At 40.6% G+C, this 26,817-nt stretch overlaps 1 protein-coding gene across 1 annotated transcript in view; it reads right to left on the reverse strand.

The window, feature by feature from the left end:
• Positions 1-26,817, reverse strand: part of tnmd (tenomodulin) — a 60,180-nt gene that overhangs the window by 9,688 nt on the left and 23,675 nt on the right. The window contains exons 3-4 of the mRNA XM_037779213.1: positions 16,521-16,661; positions 10,266-10,367 (exon numbers count right to left, since the gene is read on the reverse strand). Of these exons, the coding sequence (XP_037635141.1) occupies positions 10,266-10,367; positions 16,521-16,661 (243 nt within the window). The remainder of the gene's footprint in view (positions 1-10,265; positions 10,368-16,520; positions 16,662-26,817) is intronic.

A 26,817-nucleotide genomic window follows, 5' to 3' on the forward strand; every position in this document is an offset into this window, starting at 1 on the left:
ATTTTTAGGTTGTAGCGGGCTCAGTTTTAAAGCTAGAGTGAAGATACTGATATCATATGAAACTAGAAACCTAAAGAATCCATTGGTACAGCTATGTCATACTAGCTTATTGCAAAGGAGGCTAAATAATGCTCCAAACTTGCACAAAATTTTGGCGAGGAAAAACTGTCATGGCCATTTTCAAAGGGGTCCCTTGACCTCTGACCTCAAGATATGTGAATGAAAATGGGTTCTATGGGTACCCACGAGTCTCCACCTTTATAGACATGTTGTTGCCTGTTGGGCTTGAGTTTGCAATGTTATGAGTTGTCACATGCTGTGAGGGTTTCTGGACAACATCTGTCATCATTTTGTGTTGTTAATTGATTTCCAATAATAAATATATACATACATTTGCATAAAGCAGCATATTTGTCCACTCCCATGTTGATAAAGAGTATTAAAGACTTGACATTGTTGTTACTTGACTTGCTGTTTTGGACACAACCGCAGTGTATGTGAATGACATCAGCGGACAGGAAGTAAACATGGACCCAAGCTGTTGCCTAGCAACACAATTTCATTGATTATTCTGTTGAAATGTGCTAAAACGGAGCGTTTCAGACAGAGGGTGAATACAGGCATATTCAAACAGACAGGATGTGGAAAATAAAGTTTCTTTTTTAAACATTTAAGAATGTTCTAGTAGAAACCTAGTATGAACCTGAAAATGAGCCTGATATGGGACCTTTACGCTCATTCTGTCACATCAAAGATTGTGTTTGGGCACGGGAGGTGTTTAGCCCGAGCTTTCTGACACACTTTCCCCCACTTTTAAGCGCCGGCCAGTAGACTAATGATGACTCTGAGGACGGGTGTAGCAGGGTTGGGGTGGTGGTGGTGGTGGTGGTGGGGGTGCGATCTGGCAACGAGCTGGTGCGCTCACCGTTCCTGTGGCTGCAGAAATTAAAATCAAACTGGAGCAACACAAACAGCTACTCTCTAATTGGACCTCTTAACCACTGAAGCCAAGTGAGTCTTCTCTGGAAAGTAAATGGAGGTCACGACACGGGGCTCACAACATGACTTTGACTTCACAGTTGAGAAACGACTCCAATAACTTGCAGGAGAGGGCCTGAGGGAAGTGGTAAAGGTCAGCGTTTTAGCATGGGGCAGGGATTTCTAAATGCCAGTTGACAAGCACAAAGACAACATGATTACAGTCCTCCAGTTTATACTCACATCTGAAAGGCTTTTCCCCTTTTGCTATTGACAAATGATATATTATTAGGACACAAGCAACTTTATATCAAGTATTGGACCTTGGGAATGATGGTAATTTGTTTTGTGCGGCCTGCTCCTGGTGTATGTACGCTTTCCGCCCACAGTGCACAACTTAATTATACACCAGTTGTGCTGTAGTTAATGAATTTACCCTCTCCTGCCACTGTGTCCCAAGGGTGGGGGGGAAACACTGTCTACATGACACATTGTTTAAAGTGGTGCTATGTTTGCCAGAGATCAACAAAGATTTCCTCATGATACCCAGGAGCTTTCACATACTGTACATAACACGGAGAGGAGGGGTTCATTATGCAGAGTAGCAGGTGGTGAATTTTAGTTGACACCCATATTAAGGCAACTCACAATGAGAGTGCTGGCACCTGCTTAACCCTCATCCTACCGACTGGGGACCCCAGAGCTTTACTTTGTGTCATATCTCGCAGGTGCTTTTGTTCTATCATTCTTTGTCAATCAATTTGTTCCTAACGACTTCATATCATTGTTTTAATTTGTGCTTTTTTGAATAGTAATTTTAAATACCTGTGTATTGGGGGTCTAGAGGGACCCCAGTCAAAAGCACCAATTGCAGCCGATGCAGTTTTAATAGATAAAATAGAATACATAGATTGAAGGAGGAGACACAGATGCAGCAGACCAGCCTGTTCTCGTTCCCAGGGCGTCAAATACCGAGGCATTGTCACGGCTGTCCGCGTTTGATACCGTCCCTTATGCTACATGTCCACAGGATCCGTCCTTTCCACGCTACCCATTCATTGTCTATGTAAGCAGCAGTGCAATGTATGTAGCGGCGCGATTCGAGAGATGGAGCATCACGACGGCCGTTCCTCATTTGCATAAAGATGAGGGCTAGTCTACTTTAAACAAATCAGGGGCGTCCGACGCGACTCGCCGCCTCTCGAAACTCCCGAGAAACCCGTTATCGATACAAAATAAAGACAGATTCAGCAACTTTGTGGCTTATTTCTCACCTGAAATGTTTTCAGAAACACATTGCGGTGAACTATTTTCGTGAAATAAGAGAAGAAAAGTTTCCAAACGAGCCTCCATATTGTTTCCGGTTCGAAAGCTGGGAGCAGCAGCTCACGGAGGGAAAGCGTTCGTCCAGTCAGGTGCCGAGTGTGTTGTGTCAAGCGTCCAATGCTGGCAAGCGGCGCGTGCTCTCGCGATAAAAAAACGCCCCGATGGACACGTACCATTAGTGCCGGTATGAAACGCACCGGGCGTTCCATTAACTGGAACGTAAACCCAACTGCGGCAACAGTACACGCTCTGAGGAAATGCGCCGGGAGTGTGGTGGTGACGTAGTTTAAAGAGCGAAAAGAGAAAAGACACTGGGTGTGCAGGAGGTGGATGGGCCCAACAAACACAAGGCTTTCATCCAGGAGACCGCTGTTCGTGTCCCGTGTGTCACGTTACAATCAGCTGTTCCTTCGTGTCATTTTCACTGTTCAAACTGAGTAGTTTTAAGCATAGTTCTTTCCTAAACCTAACTATAGCGGTTTGGATGGCGAAATTAAAGTGACGCCAAGGGGCGGCATGTGACGAGTTGATATGAGAACGTGTTGTAGCAGACACAGATTTCCTCAAGTGCTCTCTCTATCTTCGTTAAACACAACATGCAAATTAACTGTAACTTTCCTAAAATGATAATAATCAGTTTTTTTTCGTCAGATGACATTAATCACTTAACTAATAATGTTTTGAGAAGAAATAACATTTTGCTATGATGGTTGTTTCTTACAATAGATTATTCAGTCGGTAGTTAAATGTTAAATCTGTTGGTAGGATGAAGGTTAAGAGTACTAAAGGCCTGATCACACCCACATTTAATACTGTGAAATTTTATGGAAAAAAAATCATCTCAATGGATTTATAAGTGGATTTGCTAGCGGGGGCAAAGTAAATCTGTGTTTTTTCAGTTCGACTTTGGTGAACTTTGACATGCAAATTTGTGCCGTTGACAAAGAGCAAACTGTCTTGACAGAGCTGACCTTTGGGGGGAGCAGACGGAGTGAGAGTGCAAAATAGAGGAAGCTATTAGTTTATTAGCTGTGTGGCACTGTCCAGTTTTATTTAACTCTTCTCTAAGGAAGCATACACTGCTCTGGAGAATGAGAGGTTATACAAACACATCTTTTAAAATAAATATCTGAGCTTATTTTCCTGTTAACTACCGTGCTAGTGAGCTTGGATAGAATTAGAAATCAAAAGAGAGTTATTGTAATCCAGTGCTAGCATGTTGCTGGCTACTGAGCCCTGTGAGTAGTCACTCCGTTGCAATAGAGATGTGCAAAAATGAACGAACGAATGTGATATCATGAATCCCCGACTTTTCCCACTCGTCCACTTGCTGTTATCGTAGGGTAGCTACTGCTCACGCTGCCTGCTACAGTGGTGCAGTCACTCAGAACAACACGTTCTCACTCCCAACTCGTCAAATACCGTCACTTGGTCAGTGCCCCTCGGCATCGGAGACCGACGCACGGGGTAGCCCTCTTGCGTTACTTTTGGACAGACCAGAGACGGTGTGTCAATATATACTCGTTACATGCGTTGTGTCCTTTCAAAGTAAACTTCTGTTTTAACAGGAAGTTAGGTTTAGGCAACACAACCACTTAGTTAGGGTTAGGAAACGGTCGTGGTTGAGTAGAAACTCAGTGACTCACAGGACTGATGATACTGACTGACGACTGACGTGACAAAATAAGAAAACGTTACTCTTAGTTTCACACGGGACACGAACAGCGGTCTCCTGGTTGAAAGACTTGTTTTGTTTGTCTCGTCCATCACCCTTCCTGCCCGCCCTTAGTGGACTCTCACGCTATTAATACTACGTCACTTGCTCCGACCGTCGAATAACGCCGCAGGTGGGTTTACATTGGATTTAGTTGAAAGCCCGGTTTGTCACTCAGTGTCACTAAAGGGTGCCTCTGTGCGTTGGTTTCCAATGCCGAGGGGCGCTTACCAAATGGCGGTATTTGACGAGTTGGAAGTGAGAACCGGTTGCTCAAAACACGGGAAGCAGCGTACACGGACCCAACAGCCCTGAATGAATGAGCAAGGACAGACTGAATTGGTCAAGACGGACGGTACGGTAGGTTAATAGTGCATTCATGTGTTCCTCGGATGGCCCCCTATAACAAAGAGTCATGGAGGAAATGACGCTTGCAAAACTTGAAAGGTTTGGTATCAATTCAGAGGAACCGATTCTGTGAAAGGACTCAGTCTGCACATCAATACTCTGCAAAGACACGTGGATGAACTTTGCTGGTGTGACCCAGGCCTCGTGACTGAATATGTCACCAGCTAAAAGAACTGAGGCTTTTAGTATTTTTGTTGCAGAGTCGTCCCGCTGGTCACTCTGTCATGTACCGAGCTCATATCTTCATGCAGACAAATATGAGACAAAGCAAACGGTACTGTGTGCTTCACATCCTCTGCTGCTTCTCTGTTGTTGTCTGAGTGGGAGGTTTTTGGGTTGCTGGGTGAGCTTTGGTCATCCATATTAAGTGGCTGTTTAATGGAGCAAGCAGCATCAGTTGACAATGTTAAGGGGTGTGAGGGAGGTGGATGGCGATTTCCGTGTCAGACTGGGGGAACTGGAATGAAGCTCAGGGATTACTCCCTCAGACGTTTCATAGAGGAGGCAAATTGAAAAGGGAGGAAAAAAATCCTGGCATACAATTCATGTTTGTCACCTGGTTTCCCTCGCAGGGGCCTGCATTTCCTTATCAGCCGCTTGCAGTTTTTCCCGCAATTTTTCCCATTGTTTTTCACCCCGGCTGTAAAGCCTGCCGCGGCTGCTCTGAGCCCCTCGTTCCTAAAAAGCCTGCGGCTGGGTTAAGCTAGGAACCATTAGTGCTTGGCTTTAACCCCGGTGAGCTTCTTGTGTTTCACTACCTGAGGAGGAACTTGTGCTGATCTTCTCCGGCGTGACCCGGGGCTGGACTCTCACCGAGGGTGGATCAGGGGCCGCTGTCCACTGTGATAACAGCGGTGGTGGGTAGTAACACGTTTTTAAATAAATTGTACTTTTAAAAGTTTGGCAGAATACTTCTTACTCTTACATTTGCAATAAAATATGTGTACTCTGTTACATTGGGTCACACACTTCTCGCTACTTTTACTGATACATTTAGGTATAATAATTTTTACATTCAGCCGAACTCACACGCACGACAGCGAGAGATAAGATAGCAAATCATAAAAATGTATGCATTGTACGTTTCTGCAAACCACAGATACGTTGAACATAGACGTTTTTTGCATTCGTTCAGAGCAAGTGACGTAGTATACTAACAAGTATAACAAGTGAGAAAGTCCACTAAGTAAACGTTGACATTATGCGTGTTACATAATGTTACGTTAAGTCCCTAAAGTTGGTTAATTATTTATTGTTCTGTTATTACATTATTATTTTAACACAACCCATGATCTTTTTTCTAACCTCAACCAAGTAGTTTTGTTGCCTAAATCTAACCAATCGTTTCACAACCTTAACCACGTGTTAGTGAGCGTTTCTGCAAGCGTGATATGACGCTGATACGATGTTTCTGATGTTACAGAAACATCGATGGTGAGCATATCAACGTGGTTTGCAGAAGTGTACAATGCCAACATTTTTTTCTTCGGAGGCGTGTGGCCCTACAATACACCCTCCACGACCTCGCTTCAACTACAGTTCAAGATCGTGGCAGAAGATGAAACGCCTCCATCTCCTTCAGAAGAGGCACATGGCACATCCCTAACCCAACATCCAGACCCTGTTTGCTTTTCAAATGACGCAGAACAACACTCATATTATGCGCTGCCTACTTTGTCAGCCCTATATGGTGGACATCTTGACCTTCAAAAAATACCAATATCGAATCCGAGAAAACATGAGTAGCCTACTTTTACATCTACTTGAGTCAATATAATTATAAAATAACAGTACTTTTGCTCGAGTACCGCTTTTGTTTACTCTACCCACCACTGGATAACAGCCCACGTTGAGGTCAGGTCAAGGTCACTGCTAATGATGCCCTCCCCTGATATTTATTGTTCCTCTTGTGTAATCCTGTGTTTTTCTGGTGGAAACATCCTCTGCAGCAATATTAGCAGCAGGATAGTAGTGGTGTTAAACTACAGCGGAAACAGGAGCAATGACAAAAATAAATGGACGTTCTTTATAGATGAAATTGGTGGGAGGATATAATGTATGGCATTTTAAACATATGAATCAAATAAGTACTTTGACATTTTTGGGAAATATGTTTATTTAGTTTCTTCAATCGATCTCCACGGTCATGTCTATCAACAGATGATGGAGCCTGTGCACAGATATACGTTGATTCATCAATATAAGCAGATCCCAGTGCACTCCAGAAACGTTTAGATCACCTTAATTTATGAGTTAGTTTAGCTTATTATTATTTCAGATGAATTCTAACATTGATGATTGAGGTTTAGAGGTTCTGGTAGACAGATTTCTTTTTGCTTTTGGACAGAGCCATGCTAGCTGTTTCCCCCTGTTTCCAGTCTTTATGCTAAGCTAAGCTCAGATAACCAGTTCTAGCTTCATATTTACCATACAGACATGAGAGTGGTTTCAATCTCTTCATCTAACTCCTTAACTTCCTGTCCTCTCTCTTGGTGACATGGTGGAGACGAGGTCTTTCGGCTCAGGCTCCGTCTGTTTGGAGACGCCTAGAAGCTGCTTGACTTCCTCCTGGATCCATTTTCTTCATATATGTTCACATCATTTTGTCATTTTGATTGTCTATACTGTAATTTTTACTATGATGGTTATTATGACTCTCCGTCCTGAGAGAGGATCCCTCCTCAGTTGCTCTTCTTGAGCTTTTTTCCATTTTTTTTTAATAAAGTTTTTGGTGGAGTTTTTCTTCATCCAAAGGTCAAAGGTCAGAGGGTGTTTTACGCTGTACAGACTGTAAAGCGCCTTGAGGAAGATTTTACCTGACCATTTCCCAAAATGTCAAACTATTCACTAACACTTGACATTTTTAGAGAATGTGAACTCCACATTCCTAGAAATTATGTTTATTTTTATTATGTTTACTTTGCAACAGCAAATATCTACATGATGAGGAAACGTTTTTATTGAAAATATTTACCTTAAGTCACAAAGTATATAGATGTATATCACAAATTCAGCCAGCTCCTAGTATTCATTATGTTGCCTGCTCGGTCTCTCTGCTGTATACAAACTCTCCTGTCCTGCTTCTCTCTCCTTCCACCTTTTCCAAAGATTTACATTTACTGGTTATTTCCTAAATTTGACATTTCTCTGAAAAGAAAATGTGATTTTTGAAAGATGGAACGCATGACTTAGCAATTAACATAATTATCATTCTTGGAAAATTCTTACATAAGAATTATTTTTCCTAATTTGTACATTTTTTCAGAAGGAGCTGTGCCATTATTTTTCATCACTGCAATTAATGGAGAAGATGATGCTGTGAAACAACTTAATAGAAGAACTTAGACTTGCAGAGAACCCAGAGGACTCCTCATTTTTAAAATGTATTTAGTTAAAGATTATTAGTGACACCTGCTGGAAGTGCTGGTATAGCAGCTTTTTTAATCTATTTCCTGTTAGACAGGAGGTTGTCATAAACCAGGAAATGCAGCTCAGAGAGGGATACCTGCATGGTGTGCAGAGACCAGACAATGTGACAATGTGTTTAATCTGTTTCTGTCCTTCCTCGTTGATAGACGCAATATCTGTAAGTAATTGTTTAATGACAACATCTTTATGTTTTGTGTTTGTTATTGAGTGTAAGAATGTTGAATGTATCCTAACTAAACTCTCACTTACCTCCATTGTACTTCACATGATTGTGTTCCTGCACTAAATGAAGATTAATCCTAAAAGATAGATAGAGTACTTTCCAGAGTCATTTGTGTTGGCATTTTGGGAGCAAATGACACCTCTTGTGGTGTCATAAAGGTTCCACTTGGTATTTTGATCATGGGCTTGTCAGAGGAATGGAAAATCAATTTGTTATCAGTCTGGTTGCCACTCAACTTTTAATGAATTTATGATCATCGGCCCCAAATGCTTCGACTCGTAGTTTTCGTTTATACCATTCTGAGATGAGTTTGGGTTTAACGCTGCACCTTGTCTCCCTATATGATGATGTACTGTGACATTAGTTCAACTTTTTGTGAGTTCCTGCCACCTTTTCCTCAAATGTTTTGTTATGTAACGGGTAATTTTTTTGCTTTTGAAATTTGGGCATGAATGAATGTTCCCTTTTTTTATTCATAGAATAAATGCAGAATCTATTTATTCTGTTCCTGATCTGTCCACGTACACACACCTTGTGGTGAGCACCAGATTTGTAACTTCAATTTTGCACAATGCATCTCTCCATAACAGATTTACGAGGGTTTGATGTAGCTAAACCCCACTTTATTTCTCTTTATGCTTGGATGTCTTACAGTTTCACGTTTGGATTCAGTATCAAACACTGCTTGCCGTGTTTGAGTCAAGTGTTTAGCTTGCATTTCAGTTGTTTTCCTTCTTTATTCAATACTAAATCCACTTGTAGCAACTGAAGTATTATTACCAAAGTGCTTTTGTTGCCTAAACTTAATCACACACAGGACTTGAGATGTAAATCCTGATCTCTGGTATCAAAGTCCTGCGCTGTGTACGCCCACCATCCACCTTAACCACCTCCCTGTATAACTAGCATGCGGTGCAGATACTCAAAACAAGTGTTGCCTGTGAATAAAATCCAGGCAGCAATTATGTATTCCCCACTCAATACAACACATCAGTAGTATACGAACGTAGGGCTGCATGTTTGGCTGCTTGGTTATCACTTCTTAGTCTGACAGTTGATTCAAGGCTCCCTTGCTAAGTGTACTTCATCTCATACGGTAAGGCTGACTACTAATATGACCATTCATTGTGATACATTAGAACAACTTAATGTAAATATGGCGTAAAAAACACCTTTTTATTTCATTGAAGATGGTGTAGAATCATCTATTTCAATCATGGCAGTCATAATAAAGGTTTACGTAACTCCTGGTATGAGCCCTACTCACTTTCGAGGCCTTAGATGATTCACTTTGGAGCGGTGAATTAAGGCAATTAGGCTTCACGGTGCACAAAAGAAGACAGAAATGGCATGGACATATGGTGCTGCCTGGGCAATTAGTATATGTAAACGTGGATCAGACATGATGAAGATGAGAGGAAAGAAGAGAAAACAAAACAGTGTTTGGTTTTTTGGGTGTAACAGCTTGTGTTCTTAAAGTTAAAACTGAGACTGGGTTTTTGCTTGGACTAACAATTGCCTTATTCTGTTTTTTTTTTTTAAGATGAAGCCGTGAGCGTCAGATATTTGCCAGACACTTCTTCCCAGCTACAATGTGAAATGTAAATGAGAGCACGCAAGCAGAGGAGAGACATTTGAGAGCGGGATTTTCTCTTTGAACACACGGCCCACTCAGTGAATTGCACTGTGACACTGAAAAATTGGGAATTTTGATTGATTGAATTTCCTCCGTTCCTTTTTTGCTGAAGTTCACATATAAGAACTCTAAACTCGGAGAGGGAGCCTCGTGAAGTTTTACAAAGAAATTGTCTTTTCTTAAAAAAAAACCTACCATTTTAATGGCTTACCTCTCACTCAGACCTCTCTCGCACCCTTCCCCCCTTCAGGCTATTTGGGTAAAGCCTTTGGAGGAGATGATTAAAAATTTATATTGGCTCAAGATTGACAGCGAACACCATTTGATGTGAGCCACAAAGATGCTATGGGTTTGTGGGCAGCTTTCTTGACGGTTTCACAGGCACCACAAACCACAGTTTACTCTTCAGTGAGATAGGATGAGATGGACAGGCGGAGGATTTGTGTGGTGCTCACAGAGCTCTACTCTGGTTATCTCCCTACAATATGCATGACAGCCTCTGTAGGACTACAGAGAGTCTGAGGCGCAGACAGACGAGGGAGGAGGCGTACCTCTGTGTCCTCAGCCTCCACCTCTGCCACCGTGGGTAGTTTCCTAGTTTGGGTCCTGATGTAGCACCTCTGATGTTCGGCAAACCGGATCCCAGTGATTCCCTTTGAAAAAAGAAAAAGAAATGAAGGGATACTCAGAAATTCAGATGTATGTATCATTCATTAGCTCTCTGTGATGTGGATATCCCTTAAGCAATGGGACGATCGTTTTAAAATGCTCAGCTTTTTGCTGATAATCAAAGCTCTTACAAAAGTCAAAGAAGTTAAAACCTAATGAGTGAGAAGAGGTGTGTTTTTGATCTTTTTTTTCTTTCAGCGTGGAATAAAATTGATGACTGCCTGGCCCCTTGCAACACAGCTCTTGCTTTCAGCTCTGAATGGAAGTAAAAAGGTGTGGGTGTTCCTCCGATACTTCATAGCAGATAGCAGTATATATATCGCACAGGAGAGCAAAGTGACATTGTTGAGAATGAAGTGTTTTCTACAGAGAGTGACCCCATTGAATTAGGCAGTCATAGGTCCCTGTCACTCTCCTAATCTGCGCAGTCAAGTGTGGAGTCGCTCTCTTCAGCTCCACTGATGATCCTCCGCCATGTGGACTGTAGCTCTATTCAGTCTGACACACAGAGCCTCAATAGGCAAGAAAGATCTGTTAATTCTCTCTCGCTGCCATTCTGTGTTAATCTAAGATATTCAGCCGGAATAAGTCTGAAAGACTCTCAGTATCTCAGATTGTATCCAATTTATTTTCCGCGGAGCAGAGCTGCTCATTCAGCACACTGTATTAGAACAGACGGCAGGATCTACATCTGCCACGGCTGCTTTAGAATTGTATCAATTGTATGAGCGGTACCATGGAAATGGACTTGATTCAATCTAAATTTAATTACAGTAACACGGTGATTGCTATGACATCTCCTTTGAATCGGTTAACTTGACCATGCGGCTGCTTTTTCTACATTTTCTGTGGCGCTGTCACTCCGAAAACCAGATACCAGCCGCACATGACATGATACAAAGTGATGGCTGTCATAATCTACCGCGTGTAATTTCATCCGCGCGGAGAAAGGATGGGGCAATAATGGTCTCAAGCACAAAAGCATAATGTTTATGCCAGGCTTTATTGTGATGAGTCTCTGTTTAATTTGGCTTCTTCTGTATTGGTGAGATGCAGCAGAAGAGGAGAGGGCAATGTTGTGATGAGATACAGTAATTACTGGGGTTGGTCAATCAGAAAATGAAGACAGACACATTAACACAGGGATGAGGAATGGAAAAGCGATATCATTTAAACACACAATGATAAAATATCCACTTGGTGCATCCTTGTGCAAGATGCTCATCTATTCAAGAAGATAGAAAACATGTAACTGCATGCATTGTTCAGCTCCTGGGAATATAGAAGCAACGTTATGTCAGCACGTATTAGCTTGTTTGATGTCTTGATATTATCAGCATCATTTTATGTAATTTACAATCCAAACCGTTACCATAATAACCACAGAATAAAATGGTTTCATGTGTTAAATGGAAGCAAATGGAACATATACATATAATACGCATGCTATCTGCAGTAGATCCCTTCAGTAATTGTTAGTAACTTGGTAAAAAGCTTCGACATAAATGACTTTAGCAAAATTTGGATTGAGATTGTGAGATATTAAATGGCTTAAAAAGTCATATTGGCACAGACAGTTCTGGTTATCAAGGTGAGGTTACCATCTATACACTGCAGAGAGTCTGTCAGAGCAACATAGTTGGAAAACAGTGATAAATTTATAAAAAAGTAAACTAAATCTATTGAGAAACAAAGCCTGTTGACATTAATATTACTTGTTACAGATCGGCTGCGTTCACCAGCTGTTTTCTTCCAACACCTGCGGTGATTTATGGATGTTGGCTCGAGCTTCGGGCGAGACGCCATCTAAAGGTAAGCAACTAAAAACAAGATGACTGACAACTGCCGCTGTGTGGATTCACCATAACTGAATCTGGCGTAGCCGGCAAATATCTGTACTGAGAGGCTGGTGGCTGTTGTATATGTGTGTGTGTGTGTTGAAGCAGACAACTGATCTAGTCGGCCTGGTGGCAAGTGAAAGGAGGAAAAACAAGAAGAATTGCCAGCAACACTTGCAGTGCTGAGATACAAGATGTTTTGTTCACCCTTTATATACAAGCTGGCACACTGGTGCAGTACGGCAAGAAGGATCTGGGACCACCGGTTTCCTCCCACAGTCCAAAAACATACAGATTAGGTTGAGTATGATAGTGTTATCCTATTTGTCTGTAGTATTAGTATTAGCCCTGTGATGTACCCTGCCTCTTGCCCGATGTGAGCTATAGGACAGGTCCCCAGACGCCTGCAAAGGATAAGCAGGTATAGATATTGGATGGATGTTTACACATAATATTAGAAACACCTGGTAATATGAAAGAACAATCTACATCTATGAACTTAAATCTATATGAATCTATGTAAAACAAACTACCAGATGTGTGTTTCACCATCCAAGTCCATGAGGTCCACGTCCAGTGAATAGCAGTCAATGAAGCTGTTTCAATTATCTGACTGACTACGACCAATAAAAAAGAAATAATTCTTGCTTCTAGTTTAGGCTATCAGATTTGTTTTTGAGTGGCAGGGGCATTTCGCAAATGCCAGATTGCAAGCAGCCCCTCCTCTTTCGCTCAGTGTACAGCTGGTGTTTCGCTTTAATAAGTGACCGTGTTAAATGGTGTCTCTCAGCCGAACGCATCGTGGTTGCTCGGAAGTGACAACAGCTGTTGAAAATACAATCAGAAAACCTTGAATTTAATTTGATCAATTTTAAATAAATACCCCTCTGTGCTTATTATCTACGCTTTGACATAGCTGCATGCATTCGGCTGACAGTCACCAGATAACAAGGTCGCTCGTTAAACCGAAACATCGGTGCAATGCACAGAGGAGCGGGAGCCTACTTTCCGCTAGCTGCTTTTGATGTAAGTTAAGATAAAAAAAAGCCATGGTGAAACAAAGCAGTTTGTTACAAAAAGACATTGTGAGGACGAGTGTTTAGCCATCATTCTCAACCAAGACCTACTCCTGCAACAGTTTCTCCTCAACAAGTGCCAATTAACAACGCAAATTGTGGCCCCTCGTCACCCAAAGCAAGCTGTACTGTTGAAAGACTTCAACTGGCATCGGGGCATCAGACAGACTGAACTCTTTGTCCCTGCTCTCCATTTCAGTGATCAACACCAAGCCTCGTCGTCTCCTCCTGTCATCATCAAAAGTAAGCTCATTTATAATTTTAGACTGTAGTGACCTATTTCATTATTGTTTATTGTGTAGTTTTTGTTGGGTGTATAATTGGATTTCATGCTGTGTGTGTGTGTGCATGCTGTGTGTGTGTGTGCGTGCATATGGTTTATGTGGCCGCCGTGCCAGGCTATGTTAAAATGTAATTTTTAACGTTACTCGGCATGTTGGTACTATAGTGTTATGTTGAAGTCTGTTACCCCTTTAAATAGTGTTTCCCTCCTGTTAAAATGATAGGTGGTTAGGGTTAGGGTAAAGGTTGGTTAGGGAAACACATATAGACGGGAAACAGTACTCAACACAACACCGGTGTATCTCCTGTCCATATGCTTGTTTAATGATGCTGTGTGTGTGAATATATGGCCGCCATGCCAGGCGTTGCGTTGCTGTTAATGTGGCCGCCGTGCCAGGCTATGTCATGCTGTTAATGTTCGTCTTGTTGGTGCCTGTAACATTACCTCTGATGATGTTGTATAAGTCTTGTATGATTAAACTGCGGGTCATTCAGGCATGTATAGTTGTAATTAATATAGTTAATATATGCATTTTAGAACCTATTAAGTAGCATATGATTGGTCTTGGACGGGCTAGGCCCATCTGATTTTCTTTGTGCCCACCCACACGGTGATTTCTGCCTACGCCACTGGCATAGAGTCCATTTCTTCAGTAATGGCATGATCATAGTTTTGCGTAGAGGAGGAAACATTTCGACTTTGGCGCCCTCCACCGGAATTTTGTACTCAAGTCTGAAAAAGGCGACCATACCCTTCATGTACAAACTGAAAAAAACCTTTTAGCAAAATATTTCCTATCTTACTACGACTAAACCTAAACCAAACCTCAACCCAAAATGTCAACATTTTGGTTCCTTCAACTCTGCTGAAGCCTTAAACTTGCATTCTTTCTAACAGCCAGCAGGGGGCGACTCCTCTGGTTGCAGAAAGAAGTCTGATTGTATAGAAGTCAATGAGAAAATGAGCCTACTTCTCTCTTGATTTATTACCTCAGTAAACATTGTAAACATGAGTTTATGGTCTCAATCACTAGTTTCAAGTCTTCTTCAATACAGCATGATGTTCATTTAGTAAATTATGGTCCCATTTAGAGTCAAATAGACCATAAAGCAGGGGATGCTTTAGTGCAGGGCTACCTTGTGATTGACAGCCTGCTACCACGCCGTTGTCCAGTCTTGGAGTTGTCCGAGCCTTCGTCTTACAACTTAAATCATTCACAGTGTGTTTTCAGTTCATGAAAGTTAATATTAACGGTTTGGTCGCCTAAAAATGTCTTATTCAGCATTCGGTTTTGCTGAGCTCCGCCCTCTTATGTCACTATTGGTTGCAAATAACCAACATGGCGGACTTCAGGAATCAAAACCATAGTCCACAAACCAATGGGGTGACGTCACGGTGACATCGTCCACTTCTTATAATATACAGTCTATGGATTGTATCATAGCTTTCCTTTCATGTACAGTTAAATGTATACTCTAATTGGTGCTGTAACACCAAAGCAGTTTGTCATTTTATTGAACTAAACTTTCAGAACAAGTTTCAGGCCAATTTTCCTAAATGTGCTTTTGTTCACTTGTCAAGGATATTTATTATGAGCTTATTTTAATGTAAAAATGACCCTGGCAACTCTCTAAGGATGTCTCTTTCTCCATTTTTTCTCTTTCTCTCCTGTTAAAGCGAGTGTAGTATTGGTCGTAAACAATAGTGAGTGGATTTCGCCGGTGGTCCACGGACCTGGTGGCATAATCCCCTCATTTTCCATTCCTCACGCAGCCCTCGGGCTTGATGGAGACTGTTTTTAGAGGTGGCTTTGGTCTGTGTAACAACATGCAACAGCCCCTTTTTCTGTATTAAAAAACATCTACTCTAACATCAGCACACAAGCTACCACTTAGTACAACCTATTGTTTTTGTGTAGGTTTCCTTCCCTTAAAAAAAAAAAAATCACTAAGGTTTGAATTACTCTGCTCACTCGCTTGTTTCATAGTCTTCCGTGGAGGAGCACTGAATCAAACAAATCTCCTCGGGGGCTGTGCTTCACTAACAGGAAGTGGAACAAGCAACAGGCACATGTGTTTATGCATGTGTGTGTTGGTAAGTGGGACACACACACACACACACACACTGGTGCTTGGCGAGGGAGAGCCAAAGAAATAGAGAGATTGATTGCAGAGGTTAAAGTTTTCCGGCGCTGTGCTGGGTTTCCATCATATGGAGCCATTTTTAGATTCACAAAAGATCATTGTAACAAAACAATAACAACTCAACGTAGGTGTGTGTTTGGAATGAGTAGCATTCTGTTAACATTTCATTGTGAATAATGGTGTGAGAATAAGAGCATTCGTTAACCAGTCAAACAGCACGCTCCCTTCTCCGAGCTGCAGCATGTGTAACCTCCTGCACACTCCAGAAAGGATTTAGGAATGAAAGGTAAGTTAATGAGGTCTGCTGGAGACAAAATTGCAGTTGAAAAAGGTGTGAGAAACAAATAGAGATGGGCTTTTTAATGGTGTTTGTCTCTGTAGTGCCAAGAAGTTACTGTATAAAATTAGCAGGAAGAAAACGGTCTTTTAGTGCTGTGTGTTTGTGTGTGTGTGTGTGTGTGTGTGTGTGTGCACACTCAAACACACACAATCTCAAGGAGTGCAGTTACTGATTTAGGTATTTTTTAAAATGCATTTCTGATCCCCGTGTACACCTCGCTGAGAGTAATTTCCATTATTTTGTTTCTCAGATGTTTCAGAGGTTTGTCACACCTGTTTTTCACTGAGGAGAAAATATTGTTCAAGAAAATATGATTTCCACAAAGGATAAATGTTGTCAACCGCCTCTTTGAAAAGGGCAGGATGTGAACATCATAATCTTCGCTGGCGCTGAAAAGAAGAGTTTTTCAGCAAAAAGACGAATAGCTTACATGGCCTTGTTTAACCTTTTACTTACATTTTTGAAGTCGTGCACCTCAAGTACCTCCTCGCTGCCGTTTCCCATTCTGAAGATCTCAATTCGCTGACCTGGGTCAATCTCCAGTAGACCGTCTCTCTCCACGCCATCCAACACCGCTTTGTACTGGTGGTCATAAACCTGCAGTAACACAAAGAATGAACACAATGAAGCGAAATGAAATGGCAATTCAGTCTGACTGACATAAAATAGGATAAGAAAATTGGTCCTAGGAGTTTCAAATACTTGCTATAAAGAAATAATATGTTAAACTTGCATTCATATATTTTTTGACCACTTGGGGGCAGCAAACGTATCGACATACTATCACTTTATAAATTTTTCCTGGAGAACACTTTAGCAAACAGTTGTCTATTTCCACCCCGATCTCATGGAAAGGCGTATAAATAGCATGACATTTCAGGACATTCCACGTGTCATTTAACGCCACGTCGTTTCCGTGAAATGGTCACAGTTATGTTTAGGCACCAAAACTATGGTATCATGGTTAGGCTTTAAAATAAGTTTTGCCCAATGATGCCAAAAATATATACTGCCTACTGACAGTTTAACATTACAAATAATCATCTCAAATATTGATTATCAATAATGTTGAAGTATGAAAGGCTGGATACTTCCTTTAACTCTCCATATTAGCCAGTTACACCAACAACCTCCATCTGAAACATCACAGCAACAACAGTATTGACAGGGTATCTGGAATCTCAAATACAACATCTATTGTTAAACTAACATCGGTGCTAACAATCACTTGTGTGCAATTAAAATATTTGTGTTGACAAGCTGTAACATTGAATAATAAAATGTATTGATAGAAGGAGCCTGAAGTGAGTAAAATAAAGACCTTGTGAGTCTCTGGTACAGTGAAAGCCTTCTCTCCTCACTGTTGCCTTAAAGCAGTGTTGTTTATCACAACCGCGCTGCTTATGTACTGTTCTTGGACACGCATGGATGGTTCTTAAAATTCCCTGTCTGAAAAATGATTCATGCCCACCAGCTGAAAATATGCTATTAATATTTATGTGAGGGTTGTGTTATGATGAGAAATATATTGCTGAGTTCATCTTCATCTGTCTCAGTGGCAAATCAGAGGCTCGCCAATGAGACGCATGATTAATGAATACGCTCGGATGGGAGTCCATCAGGATTTATATCCCTCGTCAGAAACATCTGAGCGTCCTCTAACGCTCCGAAACCAAATTAGTTTTCACTTCTTTCACGTGATCAGTGTTTAACATGTTTTGAGTCTGCTTTGCGCATTTAAATACATCTCATACAGCAATTCTTTTTTTTGTCTGGTGGGAGAGAGTAATAATTATCAAATGGGATATAATTCTTAATAGAAGATCACTGTTAGAATGGTACTCGCCTATAAATCTCCATTAACGTGGGTCACAGTAGCCTTGGCTCCGAAGAGAAGTAGAACTTAAAATCGTCAGGAGAAGCCAAATTAAGATGGGCTTGAAATTTAAGTGTCAATTGAGCAGTTATGGATAAAATTGGGGCTATTAAACAGTCTGAAAGTCTGTGTGGTGAATTAAAGTTCTATTTGAGCATTTCTTTTATATTAACATAAAGCTGGAATGGGGGAATAGATTCTGGAGGCTTATTGATTTATACTAAAACAGTGAATTACATTTTCAGCAGGCTATCACTTTTGATGAAAATCCAACGGTGAGAATCTCCCCACTGCACCAGGTTGAAATAGATAATAATGTATTACAACAGTTTGACTTCAACTGGTTCAATATCCAAAGCTGCTGCTGTGCACCATAATTGGCATTCTGAAAATAGAAATGAATGGCCTCTTTTGATACTTATACAGACGTAGGCAAAGTTGTTGGTAACGTTCCGTTAAAGAGAGAAAAACCCACAATGGTCACTGAAATAACTTGAAACTGACAAAAGTAATAATAAATAAAAATTCACTGAAAATTAACTAATGAAAATCAGATATTGTTTTTGAATTATGGTTCAGCAGAATCATTTAAAAAAACAAACTAATGAAACTGGCCTAGACAAAAATGATGGTACCCTTAACTTAATATTTTGTTGCACAACCTTTTGAGGCAATCACTGCAATCAAGTGATTTCTGTAACTCTCAATGAGACTTCTGCACCTGTCGACAGGTATGTTGGCCCACTCCTCGTGAGCAAACTGCTCCAGCTGTCTCAGGTTTGAAGGGTGCCTTCTCCAGACTGCATGTTTCAGCTCCTTCCACAGATGTTCAATAGGATTTAGATCAGGGCTCATAGAAGGCCACTTCAGAATAGTCCAATGTTTTGTTCTTAGCCATTCTTGGGTGTTTTTAGCTGTGTTTTGGGTCTTTATCCTGTTTGAGGACCCATGACCTGCGACTGAGACCAAGCTTTCTGACACTGGGCAGCACATTTCGCTCCAGAATGCCTTGATAGTCTTGAGATTTAATTGCACCCTGCACAGATTCAAGACACCCTGTGCCAGATGCAGCAAAGCAGCCCCATAACATAACCGAGCCTCCTCCATGTTTCACATTAGGTACAGTGTTCTTTTCTTTGGATGCTTCATTTTTGCGTCTGTGAACATAGAGCTGATGTGACTTGCCAAAAAGCTCCAGTTTTGTCTCATCTGTCCAAAGGACATTCTCCCAGAAGCTTTGTGGCTTGTCAATATGCATTTTGGAAAATTCCAGTCTCGCTTTTTTATGATTTGGTGTCCTCCTCGGTTGTCTTCCATTAAGTCCACTTTGGCTCAAACAGTGACGGATGGTGCGATCTGACACTGATGTACCTTGACCTTGGAGTTCACCTCTAATCTCTTTGGAAGTTGTTCTGGGCTCTTTGGTTACCATTCGTATTATCCGTTTCTTCAATATGTCATCAATTTTCCTCTTGCGGCCACGTCCAGGGAGGTAGGCTACAGTCCCATGGACCTTAAACTTCTGAATAATATGTGCAGCTGTAGTCACAGGAACGTCAAGCTGCTTGGAGATGGTCTTATAGCCTTTACCGTTAACATGCTTGTCTATAATGTTCTTTCTGATCTCCTGAGACAACTCTCTCCTTAGCGTTCTGTGGTCCATGTTCAGTGTGGTACACACCATGATACCAAACAGCACAGTGACTACTTTTCACCCTTTAAATAGGCAGACTGACTGATTACAAGTTTGAAGATACCTGTGATGCTAATTACAGGACACACCTTAGTTTAATATGTCCCTATGGTCACATTATTTTACATCTTTTCTAGGGGTACCATCATTTTTGTCCTGGCCAGTTTCATTAGTTTGTTTTTTAAAATGATTCTGTTGAACCACAATTCAAAATCAATATCTGATTTTCATTAGTTCATTTTCAGTAAATTTTTATTTATTATTACTTTTGTCAGTTTCAAGTTATTTCAGTGACCATTGTGGGTTTTTCTCTCTTTAACGGAACGTTACCAACAACTTTGCCTACGTCTGTAGGTGCTTCAGTACATTGGGAAACTTGGAGTGAGATTTATGCTGCAATAAGAGGAAGATTTTTTAGAACACAACACAATATTTTTGCCTCACTGTATAATGACGATGATCGCTATAATTTGTTTTTCTGCTCACTCTCGTTATTTACATTCACGTTTATATGTTTGAAAGTATGCGACGGGAGATTTAAAGAGGACTAGTCATAATTTACTCATCTTGTACCATTTATAAATAGCAGTTCACACACACACTGTCAACTAAAACCTTTAAAAAAATATAGTGTGAAAGTTAATTAGGTTCCCATATGACACTGAACAGGCAGATAAAAGGCCAGCACATAAGAGAGGCTCCAATTTATGTTACACTCTCGGTACCAAGACTCTTAAAGGCCGCTGTGTAACTACTTTGGTCACAAAGACTTTTAATACATCTGAAACTCTTGAAACCGCCGTGACATTAAAACTGCAGTAGGCAAGATTTTTATTTGAAAATGCATCCAGCATGTAGTTTGATTTGAAGATCTTTACTCAAAGTCCACTTACCAGCTCAATCAGAGACACTTTAGTCTAATAATTGACCATTTACAGAAGATGGTTATATAGATTAATGTATCCTGTATACAATGGCTCGTATGATATCTTTATTCCTCTTTTTTTCCCTGCGTTCTCCTATGAATGTCCAGCTACACGTCTCAATTTCCGCCTGTTACATGCATACAGTCAAAATAAACTTCCATCTTCACAGGAAACAACGTGGTTAGGTTTAGGAAAAGATTGTGATTTGGGTTAAAATAACTACAGAAATGGCGTCACGTAAAGATAGGGTTGATGATGTTGGAAAGCTAGCATAATTTGAAAGTAAAGTTGGAGGCTGTAAAACCAAAACAATGAGCTGAAAGATGCTAAAACGCTCTGTAGAGCTGAGGGGAACTGCAGAGTCGAGAGAGGCATTTTTTTTTTACTGCTAATATGAAAATACTGATCGTTGGAGCTTTAACGACATTCACTTAAACCTATACCTGATTAGGACTCATTAGTTATATTTACTCCACATCTTTCTTCATAAAACTATCCTCAAGTATAACATCTCTACTCTTCACTTGTCTTCTAAAAATAAAAACACATTTTTAGAAGAAACTGTCGGAGTTAATCTGGTCATACTTTGAAAGACTGCAGAGCTCTCTGAAATCACATTTCATGATTTCTGGGATTCTCGAAATTCGAAAGAGTTTCCTGTCAATATGTGAAGTTTCCTACTGCGGCTATAAGCAACCGACTCTAATCTGAAGTTCAGCCTCCACTCCCCGCTGTCCCACCAAACTTCTGAGAGCACGTCAAAGTGCAAAAAACAACTCGCAGGAATAAGAGCGCTTGTTTATAACTGCTGGTTTACTGTATGAGACGGCAAAGCAGCAACAACAATACAATGACGTCTTTGGATGTTATTGTTATTTTATGTATTTGAACGCTTAAAGGTTACATAGCAAGCAATCTGGCACCGCACCGAAATGCACATTGTCTGCCAAGAAACATTACTGCGAACCGAGCCTTGTTATTTATCTGAAAAACAGCCTTGTCCGATATCCCTCTGGAACAGCTGGTCCTTCTCTCACATCACAAGACGCCTCAGACTGTTGTACAGTACCAGATAAAGATTTCAGATCTCCACAGCGAGGAAAACATTCGAGCTCAGGACCGTGCGGCGATCTGTGTGGAAGCCTTCACAGACGATGCTTTGTTTATTTCCTCTGTTCAAGGTTTCTGTCTGAAGTGGTTCTTAACAACCTCCACCTAGATGGTTTCAAACACAGACTCACAGCGGAGGCAGTGAATGAGAAGCGGCAGGCGCAGTCAGGGTTGTTTGTGCGAACGGGTTGTGGTGTGGCACCTGAGGACATTAAGCAAAGGTCACGTAGATGTTGTTACAGGTGAGTGGGTCGCAGTTGGTACTGTGTGTGTGTGTGTGTGGGGGGAGAGAGAGAGCGTGTGCATATGTGCATCTATGGAGGAGGCAGCCGTGGGAATGAGAGAGATGACTTGATGACAATATGTCCTCTTAGTTGTCCTTGAGGGTTACGAGATAGAGGCTCCAGTCAGGCGGAACTGGATGCCTGTCACTCACGGCGAGGTGGTGATGGCGGTGGAGGCAGGAGTGTGGGAGGGTTGAAGGTGTAGGGGGTGGAGGGGTAGTGGTGCGGGGGCTGCACGGTGCACGGTGCTGGGCCTCCTGGGAGCCATAGGCAGCTCTGTGATGGATGGAGGTGGGCAGCAGCTTAGACAGTCACACTGGAGAACATCGTGTCCTTTTGGTTTTAGTCCTCTTCAAAGTCTTCACTGGTTTTAAAACACAGAGAGACTTGTGACTTCAAATTCTGTTTGACAAAACTTGTCAAAAATAAGCCACGTATTATATTTATCTACAGTATGATAAAGTATATTTCAAATACATCCTCAAGCATATATTATAGACAAAGAAATCCTCATACTGAAACAACAAAGTAGGTTGTTTGTCTGCGCCCTCTTTGAGCCCAATATATACTAATAATTACTAATAAATATATGTATATATATTATTATTTTTTTTTTTTATTTATTTATACATTTTTATAACTCATTTGCAAAAGAAAGTACATTTTGTAAGGAATGTAATGTGCCCCAAATTATGTTTTTCTATCTGCATAATTATGGAATGCTGTTTTAGCCAATATTAAATGAATAAATAAACAAGTAAACCGTGGAATAAATAAATGAGGCAATAAATATATAAATAAATGCCACATTTATTTATATATTTATTTCAGGGAATTTTTATTTCATAATGCCTCATTTATTTATTTCAGGATTTATTTCATATCTGTCCATATTTAATTATTTCATAGGCATATTTATTTATTTATTTAATATCGGCTAAAACGTAAAAGTGTTTAATTAAAGGATCCCTGACTGTGTCTTCAACTGTCCTCGAGAGCTGCTTTAAATAGGCAGCGAATGGAACACTTGGCCATATTTGATCGGAAGAAGCTGCCATCTCCTAAAGTGTTTTTTAAGGAGATTCCTGAGTCGCACTGACAATGAAACTGCAGATAGTCGTGCTGTTGGCTGAGTCACACAGAGTTTGATGTCTTTTCTAGATCCTCTCTGTTGTAGCGTGCCAGGAGTAGCATTGTTGTTTGTGTAATGTCAAACTGGTGAAGACTTCAGACAGTAAAAGGTTTGTTTTATTGTCATTTATACAGCTTTTATCTGTGCCTTACTGTCCAGGATTTACACGTGTGAAGTGTTATTATTGGCCAGTATTTGCAGTGAAATCTAGCTCTCTAGTGTCAAGTATAAAAGAATCACAGAACCAAAGATTGGAAAAAAACATCTCTGTGATGAGGTTTTTCTCCCAGGTATAAAAGAAACCATCTGACTCTTTTTTTCTTTTTTCTTTTTTTCCATTGGAGAGCTCCAACTCAAATCAACTGGGCATGAAAAAGCAGAGTCAGTTGATCACCTCAGCTTTTGTTGCTGCAGAAGAAGCTTTCTTTCTGTTTCCCTTATGTCTCCACTGCTGGCTCCTTGTCGTCAACCAGCCCGCACCAGACTTATTTTCAGAGCTCAAGTCTCTTCACATGGGCAATCACATGGGAACAACTAATGTCTCCCAAGTACTCGGGTCGCACTCTGCTTGGCAATGTTCTTTTGTTTTTTATTAGAGTTTCTCATTTTCTCTGGAGTAAAAATGGAACATCTCTGTTGGGCACATTGGAAATTGCCACTGCAGAGGTGTAACCTTTTTACAAATAAAGAAGCGAACACAGTTACTGCTAGAATAATTAAGCCTCCCCTAGAATAATGACAATTAAAGAGACACACACACACACACACACTATGAAGTTTCACCAGAAAATTACAGGTAATGAAAACAAACCTTGGAGGAGAAATCCAGGGAACACATTAAGCTGAGGCAAGAGGAGGAGCAGGTTCCTATGGAGATATTACTTGAAAATGAGGATCCACAAGGGGAATAATTACAGCTGGTATAGATTTCCCACCCAGGAGCAGTGATGCAGATGGCCTTCACACATACTGTATGAACACATGTTCTCTATATTCACTGTCAGACACTGTGTGCATATTTGTGGATGTGTTTTTCTCTTGCAAGGTGATTTTAACAGATTTTTAAATATAAAATCTGAAGAGAGAAAGAGAAAGAAAGAGAGAGCGAGAGAGCTATCTGATTGTGTGGTGTCTCGAGACCATGGGGATTATGCTTGTGGACACTGATTACCAAGCCTGTCAGCTCCCAAGGCCTGGAGAATTTGGATAAATGAAGTAGGAATGCTCTCCGGCTGCCAGACACATGCAGGCTGCCGTTTGCCGATGCCTCCCGAATACAGGCAGCCGGTTCTGGACAGGCGCCAGCTCGGAGAATTCAATTTAGAAAATACTGGTCAGTCACTAATGCGTCATCAACTTAGTTGGTAAAATGAGCCCACTGGCAGTGTAGGCTACAACATCAATCTCACTGAAGACGAGCTGACAGAGAGCAGAATACAACACGATGTAACATGTTGCAAACTGTGGAAATGCACTCTGTGGCTGTACATCACCCATTTTTATGATGACACTCCTTGTCAGTGAGTACATTTACATACATGTTTATTAACAATGATTTCAGTCTGTAAATGATTACACAACCAATTCTGTGTAAAAAACACAAATAAAAAAAGGCAATTTAGTAGAGAGCAACATAACGACTTTCTACAGACGGATAAGTTGTTGGCTGAAGCTTCAGTTTATCGCGTCTACTGTTTTTTACAATACACAAATGTAATTCTGTTTAATTTTTTAATTCTTTAAACTTACAGGTGTACTACACATTTGCAGCTCTCCTCTACAACAGTTATAGACCTACATTCTCCCCTTTAAAGGTGCAGTGTGTAGGATCTGGCGCCATCTAGCGGTGAGGTTGCGTGTGCCAAACGTGTAGGAGAACCACGGTGGCAAGTATTTGGTTTGGTCATTCTGGGCTACTATAGCAACATGGCGAACTCTGTGAAGAGGACCCTCTCCATATGTAGATATACAGTAAATGGTTCATTCTAAGCTAACGAAAACACAACGATTCTTATTTTCAGGTGATTATACAACTTAACATTTCTACCAATAGATCCCTTTTAAATGTTACATACTGTTTCTTTAATTGAAATTCACCCCTTTTAACATACTACACAAGCTTACTACATAATAGCACACCAACTGTTTTTATTATCATGTTAAATCATAATCTTTAATTGCAAAAAGGGATTTAATAACTATGTTAATAAACATAACGTACCTGCAAAATGTTTATTGACAACATATTCCAATTGTTTTCTCTCCATTATCCATTCTAGCAATACAATATCATAGCAACTAAAGTATGATGGTTGGTTATGTTTCAGTACTCACTTGGTTAAGGTTAGGGACGATACGTCAGATGTTTTACTGGTTGTCACTTTCAGTCCAAAATAGAGGAAGCGTAGCTTTGCTGCTGGGCGCTGATGTTACAATGGAACGAACAATTGACTTTCACTTCTTATCAATATACGTTCTTTGGTGGAACTGTGTCAATCATGGTTGCTATTAGCAACAGAAAGTCCAACTGAAACCAACTGCCGGTGACAGAGCAGCTATACCTTTTAGTTGAATGTCACAGTGAAAACCTGCGCTGGGAGTTTTAAGACTAGAACAAGTGTTTATTTCATGTAATTCTCCGTCCAATTTGTTTTTAAAACATTCTTTTTATTTTTGAACATTCAGATCAGCAACCACGCCAAGCTTTTTATTTTGGATGCAAATTCAGAGAAATCCTCCAAATATATAAAGCCAAAGCATGTAGTCTCAACTTTTTCGTCTGGAAGCTGTATATGCATGGGCCCAGTCAGTGTGTAATGAGAGGACGCAAAGTCAGACTCTGGCTCTAAATATAAACATTTGTAAAGCGCTGAAACATTTCTGCATTGTAATTAGCACCACTCTTTTCTGTGGTTTAGTTATATGTGGAGCTAAATAGCTTCATGCAAGCAATTAAGAAACTGTGCCCTCTTTTTATCTGCAGGAAGTTCTATCAATAGCACCAACAAACACCAATGAAAGATCCATTGAACCTTGAATATTTACTCTGGCATAAAAAATAGTGGAAACTTATTTTGATGTTGCTGAATGTTCTGATGTTGTTGCATACTTGAGCTTCTTGCGTTTCTGTGGTATCTTAATGTTTTTGGAAGTCATGCAAAAATCACAATCTGAGTATGTGGTGTATGTAGCATTAAATGGAAAACTAAAACTAGGCTGGCGTGGGGGTTAAAGTGCTTTTGGGAATTCACCCAAGCAATTACTTTAAGCATCAATTTGATGTTAAAATGTTTTACAGCTGCCAACGCCAAAGGCCAGTTGAGGAAAATGCTAAGGTCATTAGCCTTTCAAAAGAATAAGCTAGAACGTGTCAAGTTGTGAAAGCTTAATGGAGCCATCTTCCTAAAGCACATTAACACTGTTAAAACAAACAGCTGCTGGCAATGTACCTCGTATGTACCTCCCTACTAAGCCAATTCTGTCGTTATAGTGTATTTTTTTTCATTTTAGCAGATAACTCGCAAAACACATAAACAAGTCAATGCCACTCTCAGATATTTTCTACGGTGGAGTTTAAACACCTAAAACATCAGTGATAAAGGTCAGATTTTGGAGTCAGTCTTACAGGAGCAAATAGCAAAAGCTTCTTTTTAAGCCCACCGTTTCTGCATTGATGTTCAATAATCACACAAATCCACTGTAGAAGAAGAACTCCACGCTGAGAGAAAACTC

The sequence above is a fragment of the Sebastes umbrosus genome, chromosome 9, assembly GCF_015220745.1.
Source record: "Sebastes umbrosus isolate fSebUmb1 chromosome 9, fSebUmb1.pri, whole genome shotgun sequence".
In the NCBI taxonomy this organism is placed as follows: Eukaryota; Metazoa; Chordata; class Actinopteri; order Perciformes; family Sebastidae; genus Sebastes; species Sebastes umbrosus.